General features: G+C 39.7%; 1 protein-coding gene across 1 annotated transcript; it reads right to left on the bottom strand.

The window, feature by feature from the left end:
• Positions 1 to 1,456: 1,456 nt before the first annotated feature.
• On the bottom strand, positions 1,457 to 24,697 carry sacm1la (SAC1 like phosphatidylinositide phosphatase a). The gene is made up of 20 exons (XM_041955453.1): positions 24,639 to 24,697; positions 17,349 to 17,446; positions 16,956 to 17,030; positions 16,724 to 16,851; positions 14,251 to 14,400; positions 12,261 to 12,320; positions 12,116 to 12,149; positions 11,884 to 11,985; positions 11,552 to 11,637; positions 11,354 to 11,440; positions 11,192 to 11,260; positions 11,019 to 11,098; positions 9,666 to 9,764; positions 9,447 to 9,585; positions 8,392 to 8,461; positions 8,215 to 8,287; positions 7,996 to 8,089; positions 7,208 to 7,300; positions 6,522 to 6,579; positions 1,457 to 6,254 (listed from the first exon to the last, which is right to left on the bottom strand). The coding sequence occupies exons 1-20, from the start codon at positions 24,665 to 24,667 to the stop codon at positions 6,118 to 6,120; spliced, it is 1,761 nt and encodes a 586-aa protein (XP_041811387.1). The 5' UTR covers positions 24,668 to 24,697; the 3' UTR covers positions 1,457 to 6,117.
• Between the last annotated feature and the right edge of the window lie 20 nt (positions 24,698 to 24,717).

The following is a 24,717-nucleotide window of genomic DNA, read 5'->3' as shown; positions in this document are numbered from 1 at the left end:
TGCTGTCCTTTCATCTCTCCCAAAGAGATTCAAAGATTTAGCCTCTGAGGATAAACAACAGAGCCATTCACACATGGCTCAAGGAGCCCCCCAATGACAACAATGGGACACTAACGAGGCAAACGACTGTTGTTGACACCCAAGGCTTGCACCCTACCCCGCCTTAATGGGGGGATCGTTTGCCTCACAATAGAGTGATACCATTCTTGGTTTTGGGGGTTGGCCTCACTCAGGGGATAAATACTTGAACCTAACACCATTGCATTGGACTAGAGCTGTCCTATCTAGTCTGGTTGCGCATGAACTGATGCAGCCTGCTCGGATGAGAGGCGAAACGTCTTCTAAGACAAACTGACGAGGTCCAGTTGCGAATGATTGAATGCCCTAAAGTTTGTGATTGTGAGAAAACGGTAGCTGCTATCAAAAAAACAATTAGATTGTGAGAAGCGTAGAAGTCTGGGCCAGATGTATGTGTGTTTGTTGTTGACATATGTTTTAGAAAAATTAGTAAATGGTCGATTTAAAAACACAGACTGCGGCAGGCTGCAAGACACAAAACTGGAGATTGTATTTTCTTACATGGAGCAGCAGAGCAGGGCAGCTGGTGCAAAATCCCTCTTTATTTAAATTTGGTGGGGGCTAACCCTTTAAAATTGAAATCAGAGGCAAGAAGAGACGGTTGTCTCCATAAGGATCCAACAATTATGTGTCCCCTATTCACCGTTTGGAGTTTATGGTAAATAAAAAAAAAAAAATTTCAGGCGATTTCTCACTGCCTCTCGCACTCTAGCTGATGACATCACCCACTCTAGAGGCAGAAATTCTGAGCATTTTTTGAGAAACTTTATGGTCTTCAGATCAAAAAGTGAGCCGAGGTTCATTTTGAGCCGACAAAATTATCTATGTTTTAAAGTTTGAATGGAGTCTCTAGGAGAAAGTATGGCGAGGCAGCGGAAACATTAAAAAAGGCTGAAACTTGAGGAAATTTCTCATTCATTTCTTATGGGAAATCTTTCGCAGTTTTGTTTACAAATCACTACCCCACTGGTTCTCCTGAAATTCATATAATTTAAAAATTGAATGACATTCCTGACAAAAAAATCAGTGTTAATGTGTTTAACAAATAAAAATAAAGTTTTACTGTAAAACTATACACAATGAAATACTTCAAACACATTTCTTAGCTCATCATGGCTACCACCTAGACACTTCCAGGTTATTTTACTCAGTTAGGAACCTCTCAAAGCAAAACAGTCTATTCATCTTCAAACCAATATGTTTGACCTCATTAACGTCATGGATTTCTGTAAATATATACTCATTCTGAATTTGATGTGGCAACATGAATCAACCAAATTGAGCAACTAAAGACTGGGAAAGTTGTGGAACGCACCAAAAACACCTGTTTGGAACTTTTCACAGGTAAACAGGTTGATTGGTAACAGGTGAGAGAATCATGATTGGATATGAAAGGAGCATCCTGGAAAGGCTCAGTTGTTCACAAGAAAAGGTTGGATATTGATGTGGAAAAAGGTTCACCACTTTGTAGACACACGACTGCATAAAGGAGATCACTACACCGACTCAGGAAAACTTCTTAAAACTGTTGAAGGTAAATTCAGCAAAAGATCAATAGTGCCTTAATAGTAATCTGTATGTGTTCACTGGAGTTTATTGACAATTACAGAAAACACAGGATGAAGTCTGATTTTGAAAGGGGAGCACTGAAGATTGCTGAGGAAAAACACAAGGTCATTTACATGTTCCACCACAAACTAAATAAATGGTTTTGGCTTTGACGACCTCAGATAAGACTTGTTGTGTTTAGCTTTAAAATGATATGTTTATAAGTATACAGTCCCAATGTTCCTTATGTGACACAAACAGCCCACAGACATAACAGTACCAGCACAGGGTTATAACATCATTTGCAAACTTGTAACACTAATTGTAACTCAAAATATCCATTTGTGTGCAATACAGTTTGCATCAATGTCTTAATGATCATAAGTTGCAAACAGAAGTTGAAAGTGTTTCATTTTCTAAGCTTGATTATTTATTTTTCAATGAACTGCCACCATGTTTAAAACTTACTTACTTAAAATATGTATGTACATAATAGTTCTATAGTTCCATCTTTGTTCAGCTTTGCTGTCCTTGTTTTCAGCTATATGTCTATTTCCATCTTCCTGTAAGTTGTTCTTGGAACTGTGAGTAGTACATTGAGAGGAATTTAACACAATTCAAATTCCATATATGTGTGCACATACCTGGCCAATAAAAGCTGACTAACACTGACCTCATTGTCCTCAAAGGAAGCTAAGGTCCTGATTTAAAAGGAGTACAATGTGCAGTTGTGGTACAGTGAAGTTTGCAAGTCATGTTATACCATACACATGTCATAGTGCACCTTGGTTGAGCAGGTTTAGGTTAATGTATGTCATCGTAACATGACATTGGCTCCATTATTATGTTTCCAAGGAAAACAAATGCAAAACACTGTAGAGTTATAATGATCACATAACTCTGGAACCTTCAGGCAACTTTAAACCTGCAGTTGTACACAATGGAATGAAAATATTTGATCTTTTACTATTGTCTTAATATAATATTAGGGTACAATGTACAAACATATTTCAAAAAAGGTGATGCTGACTGACTGTCGCTGCTTGTCCAGATGTCACTTCTACCCACAAAGTACATCTGTAAATGCAAATGTAATTTTAAAATGCACAGACATTACAAGGACGTCAATGAGACGGATTTCACCTGCACTGCACATATGGTACTGAATATTCATTCTTGTGCTCTTGTAAAACGCAGTTTGACAAAAATAATCTTTCAGTCCACTTATAAATGTAGCTTTCAAGCAACTCCACAACTGAGCATACAACTCCATTTGCTGAAAAAGACCACAGGATGCAGTGGAATGTCTAGTAAGTACAATGCACCTTAAGTTCCAAAAGATCTGGTAAATCAACAAGTTGTTCACAATTGTTCATCTTGTACGCGCAAACTGCTATAATGTACAAGCCATCTTTTTCCAACAAGAGTTATCTTGTTCATTATCCTGTTCACACAAGTTATCATCTCATTCTGTGTTCATACAAGCTATCAAGAAAGCGGGCCTTGACCTGTACTGTCACAAAGGTACATAGTTCTGATCATGATAGACAACATCTTTGCATGATCATACAGTTAGATAAACCATAAACCTTTTACTAAGTTAACAACATTTTGAGACTGAGACATTTAAATCACTGACCCAATGGCTTGTACCATCTGTTGGTATGATCTGATACATTAGATAATGTTTGCAGGAATTACTGAAAAAGCATCATTGAAAACTAAAACCACACAGCTTGTATGTGAAGTCATTTCAAAACAAGAAAACATGGTGACCAATTTTCCTAAAAAGTCAACATTAGGGGGTTTCAAGACCCAAACAGATCTTTATTGATTATATGTAAGGTTACATGTCTGTGCCCTCTCCACTGAGGAGCAGGTACGTAAAGCAGGGATCCAAGAGTGGATTTGGACTCATTCTCTTCTAGATTGGAGCAACACAACCCCCAAACCTCTGTGAGGAAGCAGGAAAATAAACCAGACTGAAAACATGAATGAACAGGTTCACAGAGGGTGATGGAAGCCTCTGGGGTTACAGATACATTTTTAGGTCTGCGATCCCAATTTAATGACTTCTGATGAATTCTCAAGATACAGTGACACACTATATTTCTGGGGTGCTTCTCTAACTTTTCAAGACTGCCACACCAAGAAACTGAATGAATTATCTCATATTAAGACATCAAATGGTGATCGTAATGGTAACATTACATTCCTTTCACCTGTTCTGGTACACCTTATCCATTCAAAAAATGATAGGAACGATGAATGATGAATCCCACATGACATACCATGAAGTACAGAAGCCTGTGAACTTGACATTTTGAGAGAGTGAAGTCCTGATAACCATGATCATTGGAATTAAAGCCACAATGTGTAGAATTTAAAACGTTCAAACTGTGGCTTGGCCCCAAGTCGTAGTATCAAAAAAACGACAGTGTGGCGACGGCAAAGCATGCTGCCATGGACCAACCCAGGGACAGTGAGATGAACAAGCTTACACATACAATTACAGTAAAAACTGGTGCAGTCTAACTTTTGTTTGACAAACAAATTATCCTGGTTCCAGGCCTCTGAATAAACACTAACGGCTTCAATTTGTTCAATAATTCAAATTATTGAACTGGTGTTGTACTCATTAAGAGTTGTTTCCCCAAAGTAAAGAAACAATCAACTAGCATTGCTAATGGAGATGGAAAGTGCCACAAAACACTTGCAGGGGATGTCATTTTCAGTCAACTCCAAAGCTCTGTTCGTGGTGTCTGGGAGCAATTACTTTGTAATTAATTTTTTATGATGATCAAAGAAAAATGCAGATTTAAGAGTTCTTATGTCTGTGAAGGTGACTTAACTGAGTTGATCTCATCCACATGCATCGGCATTGCTTCAGCAATTTTTTGTTACCATTTTTCAAGGATGTAGCTAAATAGCTAACTGGAAATGTATTCATTCATTCTTAATCTTGACTACAAAGCTCTACATAGGGCAAATGTTCTCTACTGATTGAAAAAAAGAAAAAGTATCAAAATCGTGAGCACCACACCAGACCTATCTGAGTTGCTGAACAAAATAAAGACATATGGGCTCAATGCAGGGGTCCGGAACCAGGCTGGGAAAAACTAGCAACACCAGACAGTCTGAGTACTAACGCTCAATACAAATCGATATATCATTAATAACTGTATGCAGGCAGCACATTTCATGGTTCTCCAAAGTGCAAAATTATCAGATACTCTCTAAAGTTAGCTTGATAGGAAGACATACTGCTCACTCCAGTTACAGATTAGCCAAATATTCATGTTTCATACGTACGTTAGTAAGGCTTGTTACATTCAAAACTCATCATGTAAATACCGTTGAGCGGTTTGTTCATCAGTAAGATGCATCACATATTTTTCAATATGTGCTTGCTGAAGTGCCTCATCTTTGAGCGTGCCAGTGAACGGTTAACTGACATTAATACCGCCTCTGTTTGGGATGAATGCAATTAAGTTAAGTAATCAACATTTCCATATCAATAATGGATCAAATGATTTTGTGTAAGGTGACAGGGCTAATTTTGACAAAGACACAGAGAATTATCACCATCTCTTAAGCACTACAGAGCTTTTTAGCTTCCTTCAGCTCAGTTTGCAGTAAAAAAAAAAACTTTGATATCCTCTTATACACTGCCTGCCCAACACCAAATGAACAAAGTTGGTGGCTGTTGCCAACACGTTTGCTTGATGCAGTGACAATATGTCAGACACTGCTTTTTCAGTTTGTTGTGCTGCCCACAAGTGGTCAAAAAGAAACAAAACAATTAATGTTGCTTAAAGTTGCAAAACACCCATAGCCCACCCACACTGGTGTTTTGTTGCTTTTTCAGACCTCTTCTCAGGACTGTGTACATGTACAAACTGCAACTGATATTTCGCTCACTCTTCTGTTGGTTCACTGTACCTGTTAGGGTGGGACATCTTAAAACCTTAATCATTCTTAATGTATGTAGAGTTTGGTGACATCAAATAATTTCCAGCACAGCTCCACCCAGCTGCAAACTGACTGGAGGTCTAACCAGCTAGATTAATTGAAAATAAAAAAATCTTGTCATAACATTGTTAAAGATTCAAAAGTGTTAAAAATTGTAAGCCAACAGGAAAATGAGCAATAGTGTTATTGTATAGAAATTATATTTTTGGTGGATGCTGCAGACCACTGAAACTGACAGGTGCCATCACAGACCCTCTCTAACTAATCAAACATAACACCAACAAAACCAACAAACCAGCAAAACAACCTAAATATAAAGTATTGTAGGAAATGAAATGTAAACCATGTGAAGGAGTGTGTGCAGTACAACAGAAGAAAAAAAGACAGATAAACTGTGTTTGACAGGGCAGTACAGAGGCAACAGATCAGTCTAGAGTCCAGACCTGGGGAGGAAGTCAGTGAAGATGACGAGGTACGAGCCTGCTGGCTCAGCTACTTCTCACACGCACACACACACACTCAGTCCATCTTCTCCTTGTGAACCAGTTTGGGGGCATCCACAAAGTCTTGGCCATTGAACAAGATGATAGTGGCTGTAATTGCACTAGCAGCCCCCCAGAACATCACGTAAGCCAGGGTCTCTGTCCATGTGTCCCCTGGAAGACAAATAGTACTCATTTATGAAGTTCTTCAGATAAAGGCCTGTCTATAGAGGAAGTGCTTCAGCCATGGTTTTGTGGAGATGTAGCAGGGTCTGTGTCATGGGAGAGTTGGATTATGTAGCACTGACTTCTACAGCACATTTTAACGCCTCTGTTCCTCAACATAGTGGAAGAGTAACTGTACATTGATGTGTAAAAATGTAAAAAGCCTTTTTGACAGAATAAGATTTTCAGCAGAGTGATGAGCAAAGAAGAACTTACCGGCCATGAGAAGACAGACGATGCACATGGAAAATGCCACCAGCATAATGATGGGCAGCTGCAAAAATAAATTAAAAAAAAAAAACAGGATTCAAAGGATTACACTAAGGTCTGGTCCACATGTGCATCCGTATTTCGTAAAACAAGGGTTTTTCCTCTATTCTAAAAAAATTGTGTCCACACAATTACCTTTTTTAAAAAAAAAAAAAAAAAACTCTATCCAAATGAAAAAGCAAAGCACAGCTGAAGTGTAAAGAGCATGCCTAGCCAACAGGCAGCAACATAACCTTCAGCCCAAAGCCGTGTTGGCCAATCAGAGTCACGAAAAAAAACTCTTACTATTACTGTAAAAATGCTATCACCTGCAACTATTTTGGCCACGTCCACCATTGCAGCATGGCCAAAATAGTGCATGTGAACAAAGGAGATAACATTGCCCACTGTTACAAGACAACAACTGCCTTCCCTCTCTACATATCCAAACACTGCAAACAGTTTCTGAAAAGCTTCACCTTGGAAGCTGGTTCCAAAAGATCAGTTTTCAGATACCTAAAACTGCATCTGTGCATGTAAAAAAGGCTAAACCACATAGAAAAAAAAAAAAAAACTACCAATGTATGTGCAGACTATGCCTAACAGTCACTTTCACTGCAGCTGCTGATAACAGAAAATACTGATATACTGACCGTGAGGAACTTCCAGTCTTTCTGCACACGAAGAGGAGAGGGTCCATCTGACTCATCGACAGCAAAGTTCCCCAAAAACAAGTCAATGGAATCCTGAAAGCAACAAAACCACACTGATGCCTAGACTGGACATTTTTCATCATACACACTTTTCCAAATCATATTCATTTTCTTATTGGGGTTCAATTTCCAAACAGTTTCATTGAAATGTTGAATATGAAAGGTTAAACAGCTAAAGCTTGCTATTCATGTCTTAGAGCTTATGAGGTGGCATGAGCCAGACATAGAGAACTTGAACAGTTTACCAGAGTCTTTTAAAACAGTCTGCTGTAGAGAAGATAGGCACTAAACCATTATGTGCAGTTACTGTCAGTGTATTTGTTTAAACTGTTGATATGCAAGTGGCAACCTTCACAAGTAAAAAAATAAGTCGAAGTGGAAGTGCCAAAAACCGCAGTTCCTGGACACTTGTGGCTGGCTTCAGTAGCGAGTCAATCGAAATAGACTCCCAGATTAACATACCCAACCTGACAGCAGAATTAAAGACCTTAACAGTCTGGTACAAAAACAAAACAGTTTTGGTAGCTATAGCTGATTTCTCTGTTAATGACAACTGTGCAGGGGGTTAATTGTTATGCAATTCAAAGTTACAATTTAAAAGATACTTTCCATTTAGTTTAGTCTACAGCAGATTTCTCAAAGCAGTGTACGGTTGGGCATTGAGACAGAAAAACTGGATTTTTCTGGGACTATACTAAGTTTTTCAGTGGTTGTTATAGACATCATACCTGTCTGAATCCATCAGAGAAGTTGTTTTTGTAGTAGCGAATCATGGAGTTCCAACCATCCATCAACAGCCCCCACCTGGTCCTCTTCCCCGTCCTGTTGGAGAAATTAACTTTGATTAACAGCAGCTATGGTAACAATAATACTGCAGGGGTACTCCAAAAAACATCAGACATGTTAGTCAACTGACGTGTGTCAACAGGGTGTTACAGTGCTTGTACCTCGTGAAGTCTGTTTTCAAGGCTCCAGTTCCTGCATACTGTACAGCGCATGCATTGGCATTGTCAGCCCATGCTGGTTAGAGATCACATACAGAGAACAGTGAGGGCACACTCAGAGGCTACAGTTCTACTAATGACACAACACATGCTTACAGTCAAGCATTCAGAGGACAATACCATTCTTGTAGATCTTTTCAAACTCCACCTGCTCCTCAATCCTCTGACCCACATTCAGAACCCCCATCCTCTGTGGACACAGGCACAATACACACCAAACTGGTCAATTAGATTCAGGTCTCGCAATATAAACAGGATTTGAAATATCATGTGACCTGTTTGCATCTTTGCAAAATAACCAACCAAATCCATGACAGTTGTGTTTTTTTTCCCCCCAAAGTTGGCTAAAAACAGACATGTCAAGGGAGATACCACCTAAAATTGACACAATCCACGTATTTGCCGACATTCATTTGAAAAGTATCTTCGAAAAAATACTTTTTTTTCCAAAATATGGCCTAAAATGTTATTATTAACTTTGGAAAGAGTCATATCAAAAATCAGTCGTAACTAATTCACTTCACAGTAGTAAGTATGTTTTCCAATGTAGCCACTGTATATCAACCACACATGATAATCTATTTTGGCCATTTCTTGATTAAATCAACCCCAACTTCAGGTTCGCATTGTAGCTTTTTCCTGAGCTTTCAACTGCATCACGCAGTCTTCATCGGCGGATTTTGCTCAATTATATTTTAAGTTTAAATTTTATGTTTTAAATTTTAGATTCTGAGCTTTTTGTTTTATGCTTAAATTTAAGAGTGTGAGATAGTAAGTGGACTTTAGCTGGGATTGCTTTATCAAAAAAATGTCTAAAACTTATCAACACTATACATATTGCTCAATACATCCTTCCATATTACTGTGTAAAACTGTGAGGTTTATATATTTGCAGACTTCTTTCATTGTTATTGAATTTCTAAATTTCCTAGAGAATATATTAAATGTCACAACACCTGCAGTCTAAAATTCCCCTCTCTGAATTCCAACATGGAACAGAAATTCAATTACCAACAGGAACCTTGAATGTTGGGTAAAATGTTAAAAAAGACTTGAAGTCTGAGTCACAATAGCATCACCTAGGGGATGTAATTACTGACAAACCCTACATTGTGCAAGTTTTCTATCCCAATTTTGCTATTCAAAGAGACTGAGAAGTAGTAGGGTTCAAAGACCTGCAGCTGGGACTGTAGGGAGCGCCGGGCCAGGAGGCTCTGGATAACGTTGGTCCTGTCCAGGCAGTCCATGCAGTTACTGCGGAAGACTCCTTTCTGCTGGACCACCATCTTCTCCTCTGAGTTCACCAGGAAGTAACTACACGCAGAGAAAAGTCTGAATACTCCTTCACAGTACACAGCTAGATGTTAGCCCAGAATAGCTGCTGGTTAAGTTACCTGTATTCATCTTGTGTCTCAGTGACAGAATCCACCAAGATCTGGAGACGGTCCCATCTCATGTGGCTGCATTCTTTGTGGAAGTCGAAGGCTATGTAACTGAGGACAGACAAGACTGTCAGTGTGGAAGCCCTATAGTCAGCCTAATAGGAGATGTCTTGATCAAGTCTTCTGATCAGAGAGCCATCCTTTGTTACAGAGGTAATCAAAATAAATGTAGTCATCACAGTTCTCAAGGAGCGCTGAATGGAAAATAAAAATATCTAATCCCAACAGCAATAAGCCACAGGCCTGCTCCCTTTATCCAAAGCAACCTGATGTCTTTCTTTTACAGTGATTGGAGCACTGCAAAGCCCTCCACAATCTGCTCGAGGTTACGTCTTTGCTTGATCATGCTCAGAGCACAATACTGTACAACCAGTGCTCTCAGCCTCTCTGTCCACAGAGCTCCTTACAGTTTTCAAACATTGTGAGCCAGAACAGGCTTTGCAGTCACAATTGTTACAGGGATTATCGAAAACAGCGAAAACAGTTTACTTATGGTAAACATTCCTAAGTTAACGCAGAAGTCACTGTGGGAGTATACGCTATGAGCATTTGGCATGTTAGCCAGTCCCAGTGTGCCACTGCTGGTCAGTTAACAAGGTGGGTGTGCTCGCCAGGTGGTGCTTTACACCAGTGATTAATTAAGGCGGATGCCAATTACTAAATTCCAAGGTGCAATAATGCCAACCTTAATCCACAGGCACATCATTCTTTATGATATGAACTGTTGGGCTGTTCACAAACTGCTAAGCTAGACCCAGTTGTGACTGCACCTCTCACTCTCTCTCTCTCTGACACTCAGCCATAGACTTTAAGATTACATTGAGAACTGTAGAGTGTTTTCCAGAGAGTCAGCTGAGTGCCGACTGTCACCTCTCTGCACATGGAGCACTCTGGAGCTCTGTCCTGTGGCCATAAACTCACCAGCAACTTCTTCTCTGCTGCAGCTGCTGATTTGGCTACTTTCTGTTGTTTCATTCACATACAGTTTACAATGTTTTTATGTGACTATGGTTTTTACTCTGTAATGCATGCGACTTGAAATGTAGCCAGTGCAACACTTACCGTACAATACGCAGGATAAATCATACAGAAGCAAAAGTAAAATGATATTTAAAAATAATCAAAAAAGAACAAATTGACAAAATCATCATCGTCATCGTAAGTCATCGTAGCCAGAGTAAAAATCATGTGTTACTTCCACCTCTTAAATGTGACTATTGACCTGCTGCTTGTGTACTCAAAATTTACAATAACCAGGTTACTACAATGCTTGCAAAACTGGAGAAGGCATAGAGTGACACTTACTTGAGCATACCATTGTTCATGCCAGACACCATCTTGGCAAAGGCCTGTTCTAGTGGCTTCTCTGAGCCCTTTTGATTCACCTGGAAAACAAAACAAAGATAGGTCTCTTCAGTCTTTGCTTATATTTGCCTATTAAGTAATAATGAATAAAGCTTGGGAACAGTGGTCCTCACCAGGTTCAGAATAGTTTGCTTCCCATAGATGAGAATCTGAGAGTCGAAATGCCTCTGGAAACCATCCATCTTTAAAAAAAGTTCTGAATTGGTTAGCATCAAATTTTCATACCCATCATTATTTAAAAAAGCACAGGGAGACATGAAAATGCCTGCTCTTACATGATTGGTGGTTTTGCTGATGATAGGTTTAGGTTTGTACTTGAGGTTGGGCCTCTGACTCCAGTAAAAGGGCATGGAGCCTCGTGTCTGGGGATGGGAAAAAAGGTTTGTCTTAAAATGTAGAGATGTAGAAAAGCCAGGTACAAATGAGCCACTGTTCAAATAGTCTTTATAGGTATGAGTGGGAGTCATACTTGCCTGGACAAATGAAGCCTTTGCTCCCTCATACAAAACCAACTGCTCAGTCTCCACAAAGTTAGCAGCATGACCTTCAGAGTCAATGCCTGTGGAGACAGCAGATCAGAAAACATCCATGGAAAGTCAGTAGAGTCAGTACTGAAGTAGACAACATTAACTTCTGCTATGGGTGATTAGAGCAAGAGAAGCTGATCTTGGCTCACACACTACAAGGCATGAGAGATCAAACTATAACTGTTAATGAAAATGTATTAGACATCAGGTCAACTCCACAATGCTTGGTACAGTTCAATAAAGACAACGATTCAGTATCATGCTTCAAGGATTTTTACCTCTAACATAGTATCTGACACCGGCCCGGAAGCAGCTTCTTCTGGAGATGAGAATCCACTCAAAGATCTTCCCATTAATACGACACGGCTTCATGATGATGACTAGACCAGGATGGTCAAGGAAAGGCTTTGCTCAGGAGTGTATCTCATCTACAGTGTGTTTTAGATAAGATCAAATGCTCCAAGTTTCATGACAATATTGAAAATACTAGACATTCAGTGAAAAGGATACATCCATGGACAACAGGAAGTGCAAACCTATGAAGCTATGGGGAAATAGTGACAGTTACTCTTTAAATTAAATACATCAAGTACAAAACACACACTACCATGACTGAAAAACAAATGGGCCATTAGATAAAAGTCATATGTGTTACCTCTGGCTGCGCAGCCAATTCTCTCAGGAGGTTCCCATTCCACACAAACCTCTGATCTGCCTGGAAACCACACATTCAACACATTATTCATCAATAACAGAGGCAAAACTTTATGACAATGATCATTCTTCAGTCATTAGCTTGTTATGATTAAAAAAAAACAATGTTCACAATTCACAATCTATAAATAAAGAATGAGGGGGATGTGGTTATACTTGTATATATCTGTTTTTGTACCATTTCTAGTAGGTTACGTCTTCTTTCACCATTTTAACTACACTGAACACACGCTGGCTTGTCCCATAATGCCTCGCCTCTTTCTGTTTCTGTCTAATTGAACCTGTTTACTTTCCTCATTAGTTCAATGTTGTGTAACACTGACCACAAAGCACAACTCGCATTTTGGAACTTTCACATGTGATTCAATTTTCACAACAGCAAATGGGGAGGCGGCTTGATGTTAAGGATGATGCCTATCGAAACTACTGACACCAGTGTGGCATCAAATGACATCTGCACCACTTACAAGTTCATCAATGGTCATGTTCTCTCAGACGATTAAAGAGAGAAGGAAAGAAACTCTAAAATGTGTTGCCAAACCTACTTTAGTGGCCATTCCTATACGTAGGCAATCCTGTCAAAGCAAACACTGTGTGTGTGTGTGTGTGTGTGTGTGAGAGAGAGAGAGAGAGATAGAACAGTAAATGAATGAAAGAGATTTACTATTACTATTACTACTATTACTATTTACTATTTACTATATATGAATAATTTGAACAGTAATTTAGGCAAGTTAATGTTTACATAGAACTGCACACACCTTGAAGGATGCCAATTTTTCTTAGTGTCAACGAATCCCAAGAGAACACCAAAACCACTCATGTTAGCCTGTCTCACAATACTTTTTGACTTCCCTACACTCTGAGTCCCAAACACTTAAAAATCAGTTCAGTTGATGTAAATTAACTGTGACCTCATAGTGCAGCCTTTATTTATAAGAATGGGAAAGTACGTTATTGTCATGCTGTCTCACCCCGATTGAACCTAGAAGTTACACACAAATGGTCAGAGCTAGTTATCACTAAGAATGCAACATCATGACAGTTGCATCAGCACCATGGACAGCACTACGCATCAAACAAGCAGGACTATGACAACGTGCAGCTCAGGGCACATCCTATTCTACTGTCTCTCATATCTTTTACTTGATATTGACAAACAAACACTGAAAAAGACCCAATATTTTCAACCACCTAAAAGCTGAAAGACCAAAACAACTTCCACAAAAATGACAGGATTAAAATGACTGTGGTCTGCTTACTACTTTACACCTCTGGCTGAGCCGAATAAAAGCTGTATCATGAAAGAAATGTCCTCAGTAAACTGTCTTTCTGTTCTGTCTTGCATTTCTTGGCCAGGTCTTTCTAATATCCCTTCTTTCGGGGGTTTGGTTCAGTACCATGTACTGGCAAAAGTGGCCAAAGGAGCCAAACTGGAAAACTATCCAGGAGTAACTGTTTGGGTTTATCCACCCGAGGTCATGTGGAATCATACTGCTTAATTCTCCAAGATGACGGTGCGGTGAAGTATAGTGAAAAGATGCATAATTGCCATCCAGTTCTGAGGTAGCTGCTGGTGGCTGAACGACATCCTACACCCCAGTATTGGTGATGGAGGGAAAGGGAAAAGAGATGGCAGGAGAGATGGCTCAGTGGTGGCCACACTTGTCCCTGCTTTAGTTGCTAGCTCGGTAATAAGGTCAACACAAGTTCACACACACAAAAACCCTGCAAAACTCAAGAGGTTAATGTTCTGGATACACACACAATCCTTGTTAGTGGCGTAAATTCATTGTTGGTTTGGGTCTGCACATGGCATTTTAGGCATTTATGACCAAAAACACTTGAATGCACAAGTGTTTATGACTTCTTTATGATCAATACCTGAATATTGTGTTGACTTCTGTATGACAGTTTATTGGATATCTCACCCTCTCCAGCAGACTCATTTCCTTGAAGTCAGGGCTGGTGTTGGCCAGCCGCTGCAGAGTGTGTGTCAGGTCATAGTCAGTGCAGAAGTAGAAGCCATCTGTAGTCAGCACATTGTTAAGCATGGACAGGAAAGTCTTGTTCTCCTGAGACTAGAAGAGGAAAGAAAACAGACTTAGTTTTTTTAGGAAAACTCATGACAATGTACTTTGTAGATTACAGGGAACTGCACCACTCATATGTTGTGGTAATGTGTGTGTTAGGGATGCTGCGACAAACGTTTGCTTAAAATCTTAACTCTATCTTGTATCTGCTGATATCGAGTACCAATCTGATACCAGCTATCTCTTCCACACATCTTACACTCACTACATGGACCATATAGCACAGGATGTGACACAAAAAACTACTTATTGTAGTCTTATTGTTAATATAATAGAGTTAAAAGAGTTGGACTGGCAATGAAGCTACTTTGAAGCCATTTATCTACACAAAAAAAATCAGGTGGTATAGAAATGCACCAATGTTCTTATTTATGATTAAATAATGAAATTTTCATCTAATATAGCCTCAAGCAGCGATTTGCAGGTTCAAGCCTTTTTGCACTGAACAGAAGAAAGTATCTCAATCAATCAGCCAAAATTAAAGCTGCAGGCAGCAATGAGCAGGTTTCATGCTTCTCCCATTGTCTCCCATTCATAGGATTTGAACAAATCTCTGTGTTTGTGTTCACGAGGTAGCACAGGGAATGAAATGATAGGAAAACTAGAGTACACCTTAGGCTATTTTATCTGCCTTATGAGAGGTGGGGGACTTCCTAATCTTTGGTGTTATTATATGGCTGCCCAACTGAACTCAGCACCATTATTATTTCTGTACAAAAGCACCCCTCGTAAGCACTAAGCAAGAGTCCATTCCAGATCTACCACTCAATTTGTATCTGTACTCTTTGAATGTTAACACACTGAGGAAACGAACAAAAATTCCTTTTGCTACAAATACAATCTCAGTTTGACATGCTGCCCATGAATATATAGGTGATAAGCCTGTGTTGTCTCAATTAACTCCTACTGGGGTAAAAACACCTGGTAAAAAGGATGGAGGATTGCCTCCCTAGGCCATGGGATATAAAAGGTACTCCGAAAATGGTGTATTTTTATGAAGATGAAGTTTTGATCAATTATGTCAAAGATATCAAATCCCTAAATAACTCTTAATAGCTATTTACATGAAGAGTTACATGTTACTTGTCATCGAAATGTGAACAGATAATGTGTATACCACCTTTATTAAAACGTATTATTATTATTATTATTATTATTATTATTATTATTAAATTACACTTGCAAATTTAGAAGGGATTGGCCATGTATGTAAATATTACAGCAAACTGATTGCATACAGTATTGAATTAACACTAGACAAGATAGATTCGAATGATGCTGTTTGAAAGCACAAAAAAGGACAGTAAATACAAGGTTTAAATGTCAATATAAGTGGTTAATGAGAATGTACATAACTCCTGCCATGTGTCATCAATATTCTCCTAATATTCCAGATATCTGAACTAAATGTTTGGATTAGAACAGTACCATGTTTCACCCTCTTTGGGACAGTCCAGAGAAGGCTGTTAGAAAATGTTTGTCAGAGATGTTAAATTTCAGGCTCTGTGTGCTTGGAATACATATGAAGGACACTTTATACAAACATCAAAATAGACTAAACTTCAGGGCTTTAGATTTCTTTAAGACAGGAGAGCTATTGAATTATGTTTGATTGTATTGGTCTGGAAGGACTAACTTACACTTAGATCATGAAAGGTGGAAAGTAAGTGTCGGCTTTATCTGAAAGGACACTGTAAAAAACAGGGCAGTTTTTTCCATTATATTTGTATTTAATCTGATATCAGAGCGAATTGAGTGTGTGTGTGTGTGTGTGTGTTCGTGTGTGTTCGTGTGAGTGTGTGTGTAAAGTGCAAATATCTGGTCTTAAGCTGTTGCAGTGTTACTGTTTCTTTAAAGGGATAGTACAACATAAGAAAAGGACAAGAAAAATATTGTGGAAACAAAGAAACAAAACCAGCAGATGCTCCAGTCAGGTGCCATTATACCATTGCAGAACACTGCAGGGCTCAACAAGATGACTTTAAAACAGCAGCAGGCAAACTGTTTGCAGTATGTCATTTACGTTTGGTTGTTATATTTATTTTTCATTTATTTAGTTTCCTCATTGCGCCACAGCATACAGCTGACGTCTCAGGTGGAGTGGAAGCTTCAGTAGATGTTTAAGTCTACTTCCTTTGCACTTTGTTGCATTTTACTTTTATCGACCCACCAACTTTTCCAACGCAGCCAAGTGTAAGAACTTGGCCATATTTTTCAAATATTTCAGATTTTTCTGAAGTTTTTGGGTTTCCACTCAGGTTTTTCATGCACAAATTGAAAGTGTAGATTTTGAGTGAATGGTCTTGCTGACCTGGATCTCTGAGAGATGCAGCACTGTCTTCTTATAAGAGATAACATCAAAATCCACAGCCTTCCACACAGCATGGCCCAGGAGGCTGCCCACATTCCTCTTCCTTGTGATGACGATCAGGTACATCCCTGTATGGTGTAAGTGGTCAGTCACAGCTGTAGAATTGTACAGGCTTCAGAAACATGCTCAACAGAGCACTGACAACACACAGCCGTTTCACCGTGGTACCCACCTGCTACCAGGCGTATGGTTCCCATGATGCCACATATAGGCCTGGTTACTGCTGAGGGAGGAACATCTTTTTTAACTGTGAAAGCACAAGAAATGTTAAAAAAAGTTAGTTCATGCTTTAACCTTTTATTTAATCCAGATCCTCAACACCCTCCAAAGTGCTTCAACCATTAAATGTAAGGCAGATAGATGAGACAAAAATGTTCACCTTAATAATGAATAAAACACATGGCATGCCAAGCTGATACATGCAGAGACTGACAATAAGGAGCCGATGGTCCAAAGGTGGGGAGAGCTGAGATATGCACCTATGCGGGTCTGAAACGTGGCTTAAACTATTTTATCTTTGTAGTGTCCGTGATGCACAGCTGTTCAACTTCCAAAGACGTTCTACCTGTAAGGGTCATCTCATTTGAGACCCTGTCGATTGCCAGCACAACATCAGCACCCTCATCGCAAGCCTCAATGAAGAACTTCTCTGGGGTTGTGTGCCTGGGAGAGAGATGGGAGATGTTAGGAGATGACATGTTGCCTTGGGGTACTAATGTTCTCCTGCAAAACAAAGGTCAACTGCAAGTCTGGCAGCAGCAAAGAGACTCAAACAATGCAAGGAGCATTCATCACAGTAGGGCTGTGTTTTGACACCAACTTGACAGCATTAGAAAAAACAGTTGTGAGTATGGCATGTACTGACGGAATCAATGTTGTGAAAATCTATGCTTATGCTTAATTTATCACAAGCGATTAGAGTACAGGTAATTCCACCTCTCTTAACATTTTTTGGTGCGACGACAAGCACCTACAGTGCATCTGGAAGTATTCACAGAGCTTCACTTTTTCCACAATTTGTTATGTTCCAAAATGGAATAAATTCATTTTTGCCCTCAAAATCCTACACACAACACCCCATTATGACAACATGAAAAAATTGTTTTTGAAATGTTAGCAATTTATTAAAAATAAAAAAATAAGAAATCACATGCACATAAGTATTTGTGCATGTGATTTCTTTTCACAGCTGTCTGACATCACCGGTGTGCTGTTCCTGTGCTTCTTTCAAAATTCCTCTGTGCTTCACCAAAGGGAAGCTAAGTTTATGAATTATTATTAACAGTTGATTAAAATTATTAAAATTTGTTAATGATTTATTTAAGTGTGTCAGGAGGGGATGCTGAGTGGGAGCTAAGTGCAGTGACAATAAAAGACGGAAAAATCATCCATACCGCCTCTTATTATGTGGAATGTGAGATCGAACAGTGCTAACCAGACTGCAGAGGGAGTACCGGGAGTGTAGCATGATGTGCTTCACGGAGACTTTACTAAATGAACTCACGCTGGACCCTGCATGTTGCTTTGAATGGATTCCAACTGCTGAGAGCAGACAGGCAAGCGACGGAGTGCAGTAAGAGGAAGGGTGGGGGCATAGCGATAGGCAAGGACAGCTACAGGAGGAGGCTGGAGGAGCGCAAGAGAGCTGTACAGAGGCCTGAAAACCATCTCAGGCCACAGCAGTGACAGCGGGTAGAGTCCAGAATCTGGAGATCCAGAATGGACAAATGAGCTAAATCTGTTTTTCAACAGATTTGAGTCCAGAGGGCGTTACATCTCCACACCCCCTCATTCTCCTCTGGAGAATCCCTGACACCAGCATCACCCTCCTCACCACTGCTCAGGAAGGAAGCTGAAGGTGGAGGGAACTGAAGTAGACTGCCACCTGGCTGCATGGACCCTCAACTACCTCACCAACAGACCACAGTACATGAGGCTTCATGACTGCGTGTCTGATGTGGTAGTTTGCAGCACCGGGGCTCCACAGAGTACAGTGCTCTCTCCATTTCTTTTCACCCTCTACACATTGGACTTCAGACTCAACACTGACAGCTGTCACATCCAGAAGTTCTCCGATATTACAGCCATCGTTGGACGCGTATCACAGGGGAACAAATTGGAATACAGGGAAGTCATCACCAACTTTCACAAATGGTGTGGACTGATAGGTGGCGTCTGAACCCTACCCTCCTTCAAAAACCAGATTTCTACAAATTCATAAGAGATCAGATTGGATTATTTTGCGAGACAAATTATGCTTCTTCTCCCAATAGCTTTATATTATGGGACACACTAAAAGCTTATTTAAGGGGACAAATAATCTCTTATACCAAAGGTATTAAAAAGATTTACATGGCAGAAATCAAAGAATTGGAAGCAGATATTTTGAAATTGGAAAAGGAGTTTCAACAATCAAAGTCTAAAGAAGTGCACCAGTTATTGGTGAATAAAAAGCTTTGATATAATACATTACATACTTATAAAACTGAAAAAAACATTTTGAGAAGCAAACAAAGATACTATGAATTGGGAGAGAAAGCGCATAAAATTCTGGCTTGGCAACTAAGAAAAGAAGAAAGCTCTAGGACTATTAACTCAATTCAAACCGAAACAGGCTCTGTATCATATAACCCAACAGAAATCAGTGACGCATTTAAACAGTTTTACACAAATCTATACACATCAGAACCACCAGAAAATCTGAGTGATCTTGATGAATTCTTGTCCAGGATTGAACTGCCCAAACTTGGCCTGGAAGACCAAAATAGTCTTGATCTGCCCTTTACACAAAAAGAAATTGAAAAAGCTCTAGGTTCACTGCAAGCGAACAAATCACCAGGAGAAGATGGTTTTCCTCCAGAATTTTACAGGGAATTTAAGGATTTACTCATCCCTCTTCTCATGAATGTTATTAACCTAGCTTCTAAGACTCGAACACTTCCTGAGTCATTCTCTACAGCCATAATTACTGTAATTTACAAAAAAAATAGAGATCCACTGAAATGTTCTTCATATTGGCCAATTTCATTGTTGAATACAGACTATAAATTGATTTCCAAGGCCCTGGCTAACAGACTTGGCCAATACCTGCCACAATTAATTAATCCAGACCAGTGTGGCTTTATTTCAAAGCGTTCATCAGCTAATAACTTATGCAGGCTCTTTAATATTATACACTTAACAAAATCTGAAACGGAACCCAGTATAGCTGTGTCTCTAGAAGCTGAAAAAGCCTTCGATAGGTTAGAATGGCCATATTTATTCAAAGTGTTGGCCAGGTTTGGATTTGGCCCAGTATTTATTAATTGGGTTCAAACTCTTTATAATAAACCCCAGGCAAAAATCAGCACCAATGAATATTTCCTTTAAGCAGATCGAGTCGACAGGGATGCCCTCTGTCCCCAGCACTTTTTGTCTTGGCAATTGAGCCTTTAGCTGAAGCAATTAGACAAGATCCTGATGTGAAGGGCTTTCAGGTGGGCCAGACAGTTCATAAAATTAATCTCCTGGCAGATGATGTTATTTTGTACCTAAAAGAGCCTGATAATTCTCTTTCCAAATTACAAACTATATTAAACACTTATGGTAGTATTTCAGGTTATAAGGTGAATTTGGAAAAAAGTGAAATTATTCCACTGACCAACTTTGATCATTCCAAACTCCAACGCACCAGTCCATTTAGATGACCCATGGACGGTATAAAATATCTCGGGATATTTGTCGAAAACAATCTCAAAAATCTATATAAATTGTATTACATCCCACTGCTCACTAAGATTGAAGAGGATTTATGTAGGTGGATGGGTTTGCCTCTCACCTGAATTGGCAGGGTCAATTGTATTAAAATGAATGTACAACCGAGAATGCAATATCTGTTTCAATCCCTACCCATTCCATTACCTCAATCCTTTTTTAAAACTCTCAATAGATGTGTCAGACAATTTTTATGGAATTGTAAAATACCCCGGGTATCCATGGGAAAGTTAACATGGGACTATGGTTCAGGAGGACTTCGGCTACCAAGTTTCAAAAACTACTACTTGGCAGCTCAAATGAGGTTCATCTCATCTTTGTTTGAGAGCAGTGACGCCCCCTTCTGGACATAAATCGGACTGTACCCCCTGAAAGAAAAGACCCAGAGTGACTTCATTTATAAGCATAATTCTGGAACTGTAAACAACAAGACGGACAACCCTATACTGAGGCGTCTGATTAAAATTCGGTATGAGGTTCACAAAGCTCTCGGATTGAAGGTGGGACTGTCACCTAAAACACCTTTAAAACAGAATGATCTTATTCCCATGACTCTGGACAATAAGATCCTGGATACATGGCATCATAAAGGAATCCAACACTTGGAGGACTGCTTCGATAAAGGACTTTTCATGTCATTTGAACATTTAAAGAGGAAATATAACTTGTGCAATCCAACCTTTTTCTGTTATCTCCAAGTAAGATCCTTTCTGAGAGCTAATTTGGGTCCTGAAATGACTTTACCTGTCATGAATGATGTTGAGAGATTTCTTTATGAGGAACACACACAAATTTATTTCTAAAATGTATCGCCTGTTGTTGGATGAGGGCCCAAGACCAGGTTTGCATAAGTCTAGAAGAAGATGGGAGTCAGATCTTAATGTTACAATTGACGAACAGTTTTGGACGGATTTATGCCAAGGCAGCTTGTCAACTATTATCAATGCCCGGTATAGATTGATTAACTATAATATTTTGCATCAATTATACCTTACCCCAGAAAAATTACACTCATTTAAACCTAGCCTGTCAGACACGTTCTTCAGGTGTGGTACTGAAGTTGGTTCCTTTCTACACTGTACCTGGCTCTGTGCGAAAGTGAGGCCTTTTTGGCATGATATTTGCTCCACTTTGACCAGGATCATAGGAGTTAATGTTCCAGTAGACCCTGGACTATGTTTGTTGGGAAACCTGACGAGTATTCGCAGTTCTCTAAACAATGCACAACTTAAATTTGTGGAAATTTGGAGATGAATAGTTGCATTCCCCTGGAAAAAATCACATATTGTCTCAGAAAACAATATAACACCTTTTTGAAAATTTGGCAGCCATATTTAGATTATATGTCTTGCACCAAACAATTCATGTAATCATTTGTAGTGAGTTTACACACTGACCCTTTTTTTTTTTACTTTTACCCTCTTGTTTGTTATGTCTGTATACTGTTGGTATATCGGCATGTTTGTGTATGTTTCTATATGTTGCATATAAAAAAACTGAAAATAAAGTAGTTAAAAAAAAATGGTGTGGACTGAACCACCTGCAAATAAACGCCAGCAAGACAAAGGAGATGATGACACTGAGATTGTGGATGTGTTTGAGTACCAATACCCTGGTGTTCACTTCAACAACAAATTGGACTGGACTCACAACATGGTTGTCCTGTACAGGAAGGGCTCCTTATTTATTCCTGCTACTATTGCTTGCTTTGGCCAACTATTAGCACCTTCAGTGTGCATCCCCTAAAAGTGCTTGCTTTTGCATGACTGACTACATTATGGAAAGGATCCATACACAGGTAGACCTGTGCTTCCAAAGTGGCCATAATTGAGCGGTACTACCTGGTTGGGAAGCGGGGTGTTTCCATCAAGATCATGGAAAAGAGGTTATGAAAGCAAAAGGATGTATCAATTTGAATGTAGTTCTTTTTGGAATATTGACAAACAGCCTGAATCCCTCTGGCTCTGGTTCTGGTGTAGCTTTGTAGATGGTGACCTCTCTGTGGAGGTCTCTTTTGCTTGTGGGGGACAAATACATATTACACCTAACCAAAAATCACATCGCCTTGTGAATCACAAGTAAGTAGTGAAATGTGGTACAGTAAACAGCCCCTGTATAATTACACTGGGAGACCATCTTTTAACTCTTTGCCCATGTTTCCTGTCTCTCTACTGTCAAACTATTGAATAAAAGAAAAAAAACAACCAAAAAAAACAAAAAGTAAGGAATGAGAAAAAACAAGCACAAAGTCAATTGAGAGAAAATGTTGGTTATCAATCTTCAGCCTGGTATGCCAGCAGCTGTCCTGTAAAGTGTGTTGATTCAGTATCTTAAATTGACCAGAAATCATAGCAACAGCTTGAGTAACACACAGCTTTAAATCCCTGCAGAGGAAAAATGTGACCCCCTGTTTGGCCACAGTTAAGTTTGGAGCTCAGGGTGATGTATTGAAAAACTCAGCTGCTGTAGTGACACAACCACACAAACGCTCTATTGTTGACCGTCCATAATCTAGATCACGCTAAACATGTCGGTGGTACACCGACACAAAGTAAACTGAGAAGCTGACTGTTTGAGGACCACCTGACTGGTTTGCATGGTTTAGTCAGTTCAGTATAAACCATGTGTATTTACATTGCAGCTGTGCTGACCATTTTCTAAAGCATACTGGTGATTTTTGGATTGGCTCATCTTACATATCAAGAAACCACTAGTTTTCAATAATTTAAGCATGGCATAAAAGCGTGTGGCAGAAATGTGGAGCTGCTAGAACCAGACAAAGTAAAAATTGTTCTAACGTGTCTGTCCATACAGACGACGGAAAACCTGTCGTATAACTCAGTGATAGCAAGTATCTGTTTAATTTGGCCTTCATGGTGGACATGAACCTCAAGCTCCAGCCAGCTTCACAGCTCTCTGCTTTCAAATGTGAAATCATTTGAATCAGCAAAATCAAAGCAAGTGCAACTGGAAATAGGTACAAACAAAAACCTGCTATGACATCTGAATACGCTGTGAGCATGAAAACTCCTTCGGCATTTGGTGGGAGGCTTCAGGACATGAGAAGTTTACAAAAAGAACTGAACATATTTGCTACAGCATTTAATGTGGAAACAGCTGATGTGTCCGACAACCAACAAAATGAAATCACTGAGCTGCAAAGCAACAACATGTGCAGTTCAGGTCAAACCTGACTGTTGCAAAGACTCAGTTCTGCTCAATATATCAAATGGAGAAATACAAAACTCAATCATTTCAATTCATATTGGAGCATGGAAAAGCTCCCCATGTGTCATTTTTGTCACTGTGACGAGGATATAACATGCAAAACAGAGGTGTGATCCATTTATCTTAGTCTAAAACGTCCAGTGGCTGAGCACTGAACTGAAACTGTCAGGCTAACGCTGACACGGCACTGAACGGCCCAGTGACACGGAACAGACCGTCAGAAGGACTGGTAGGACTGGGTAGCTTACTTTCAATAAGGTGACGCTTTTGAACAAGGGTGTGTCTGGAAAAGTCCCGACAGTTTGAGACTTTCACAATAAGTTACTGTATAGTCGGCAACATGTAACGTTACATTTGATCAGATTTCAGTGTTCGGTTCACAAACAGCGTTAGTCTAAACTAAACGACTTGCGTTTCAAAGAAATGTGTGCAACCGCCACATTTCCACCCATGAATGGGACTGACAATCATGGTGTAAAACTGCCGACAAAACGCCAGATAGCCATTTGCTGCTAGCTAGGTCAAGCTTAGGAACTTTCTACATCACAGCTCGCAGTAAACGACGAAAACCCTCATCGAGCCGTTTTGACGACTGAAGACATGGAAGATTTCACATCTCCTGCCAAGTCTACGTAATGGTGCCAAGATATATTGTTCATAATGAATGAGCGCGGAGTGTAACTTGACTGGTTCCTGCTGTAACGCTCCAGCCTGTCAGCGAACTTAAGCCGCAGTGTCATCAAACCCGACGCTGCTCCTCAACTCCAGCTCCCGTTTTCACTCAAACACGAGCTTGACCTCTTGTTTGCCTTTCCACATACTTAGAAAGAAGAAGGGGGTTATAAACATGATTAACTTTAGTCTATTTACTTACAAATTGTATCTCTCGTAGGCGGTCGCCATCTTCGCTCCGTCAACCTGACCTCAGTGACGACAGCAGTGACGGTGCCTGC

This window comes from Chelmon rostratus, chromosome 16, assembly GCF_017976325.1.
Source record: "Chelmon rostratus isolate fCheRos1 chromosome 16, fCheRos1.pri, whole genome shotgun sequence".
NCBI classification, from domain to species: domain Eukaryota; kingdom Metazoa; phylum Chordata; class Actinopteri; order Chaetodontiformes; family Chaetodontidae; genus Chelmon; species Chelmon rostratus.
This window is presented reverse-complemented; position numbering and strand designations above follow the sequence as displayed.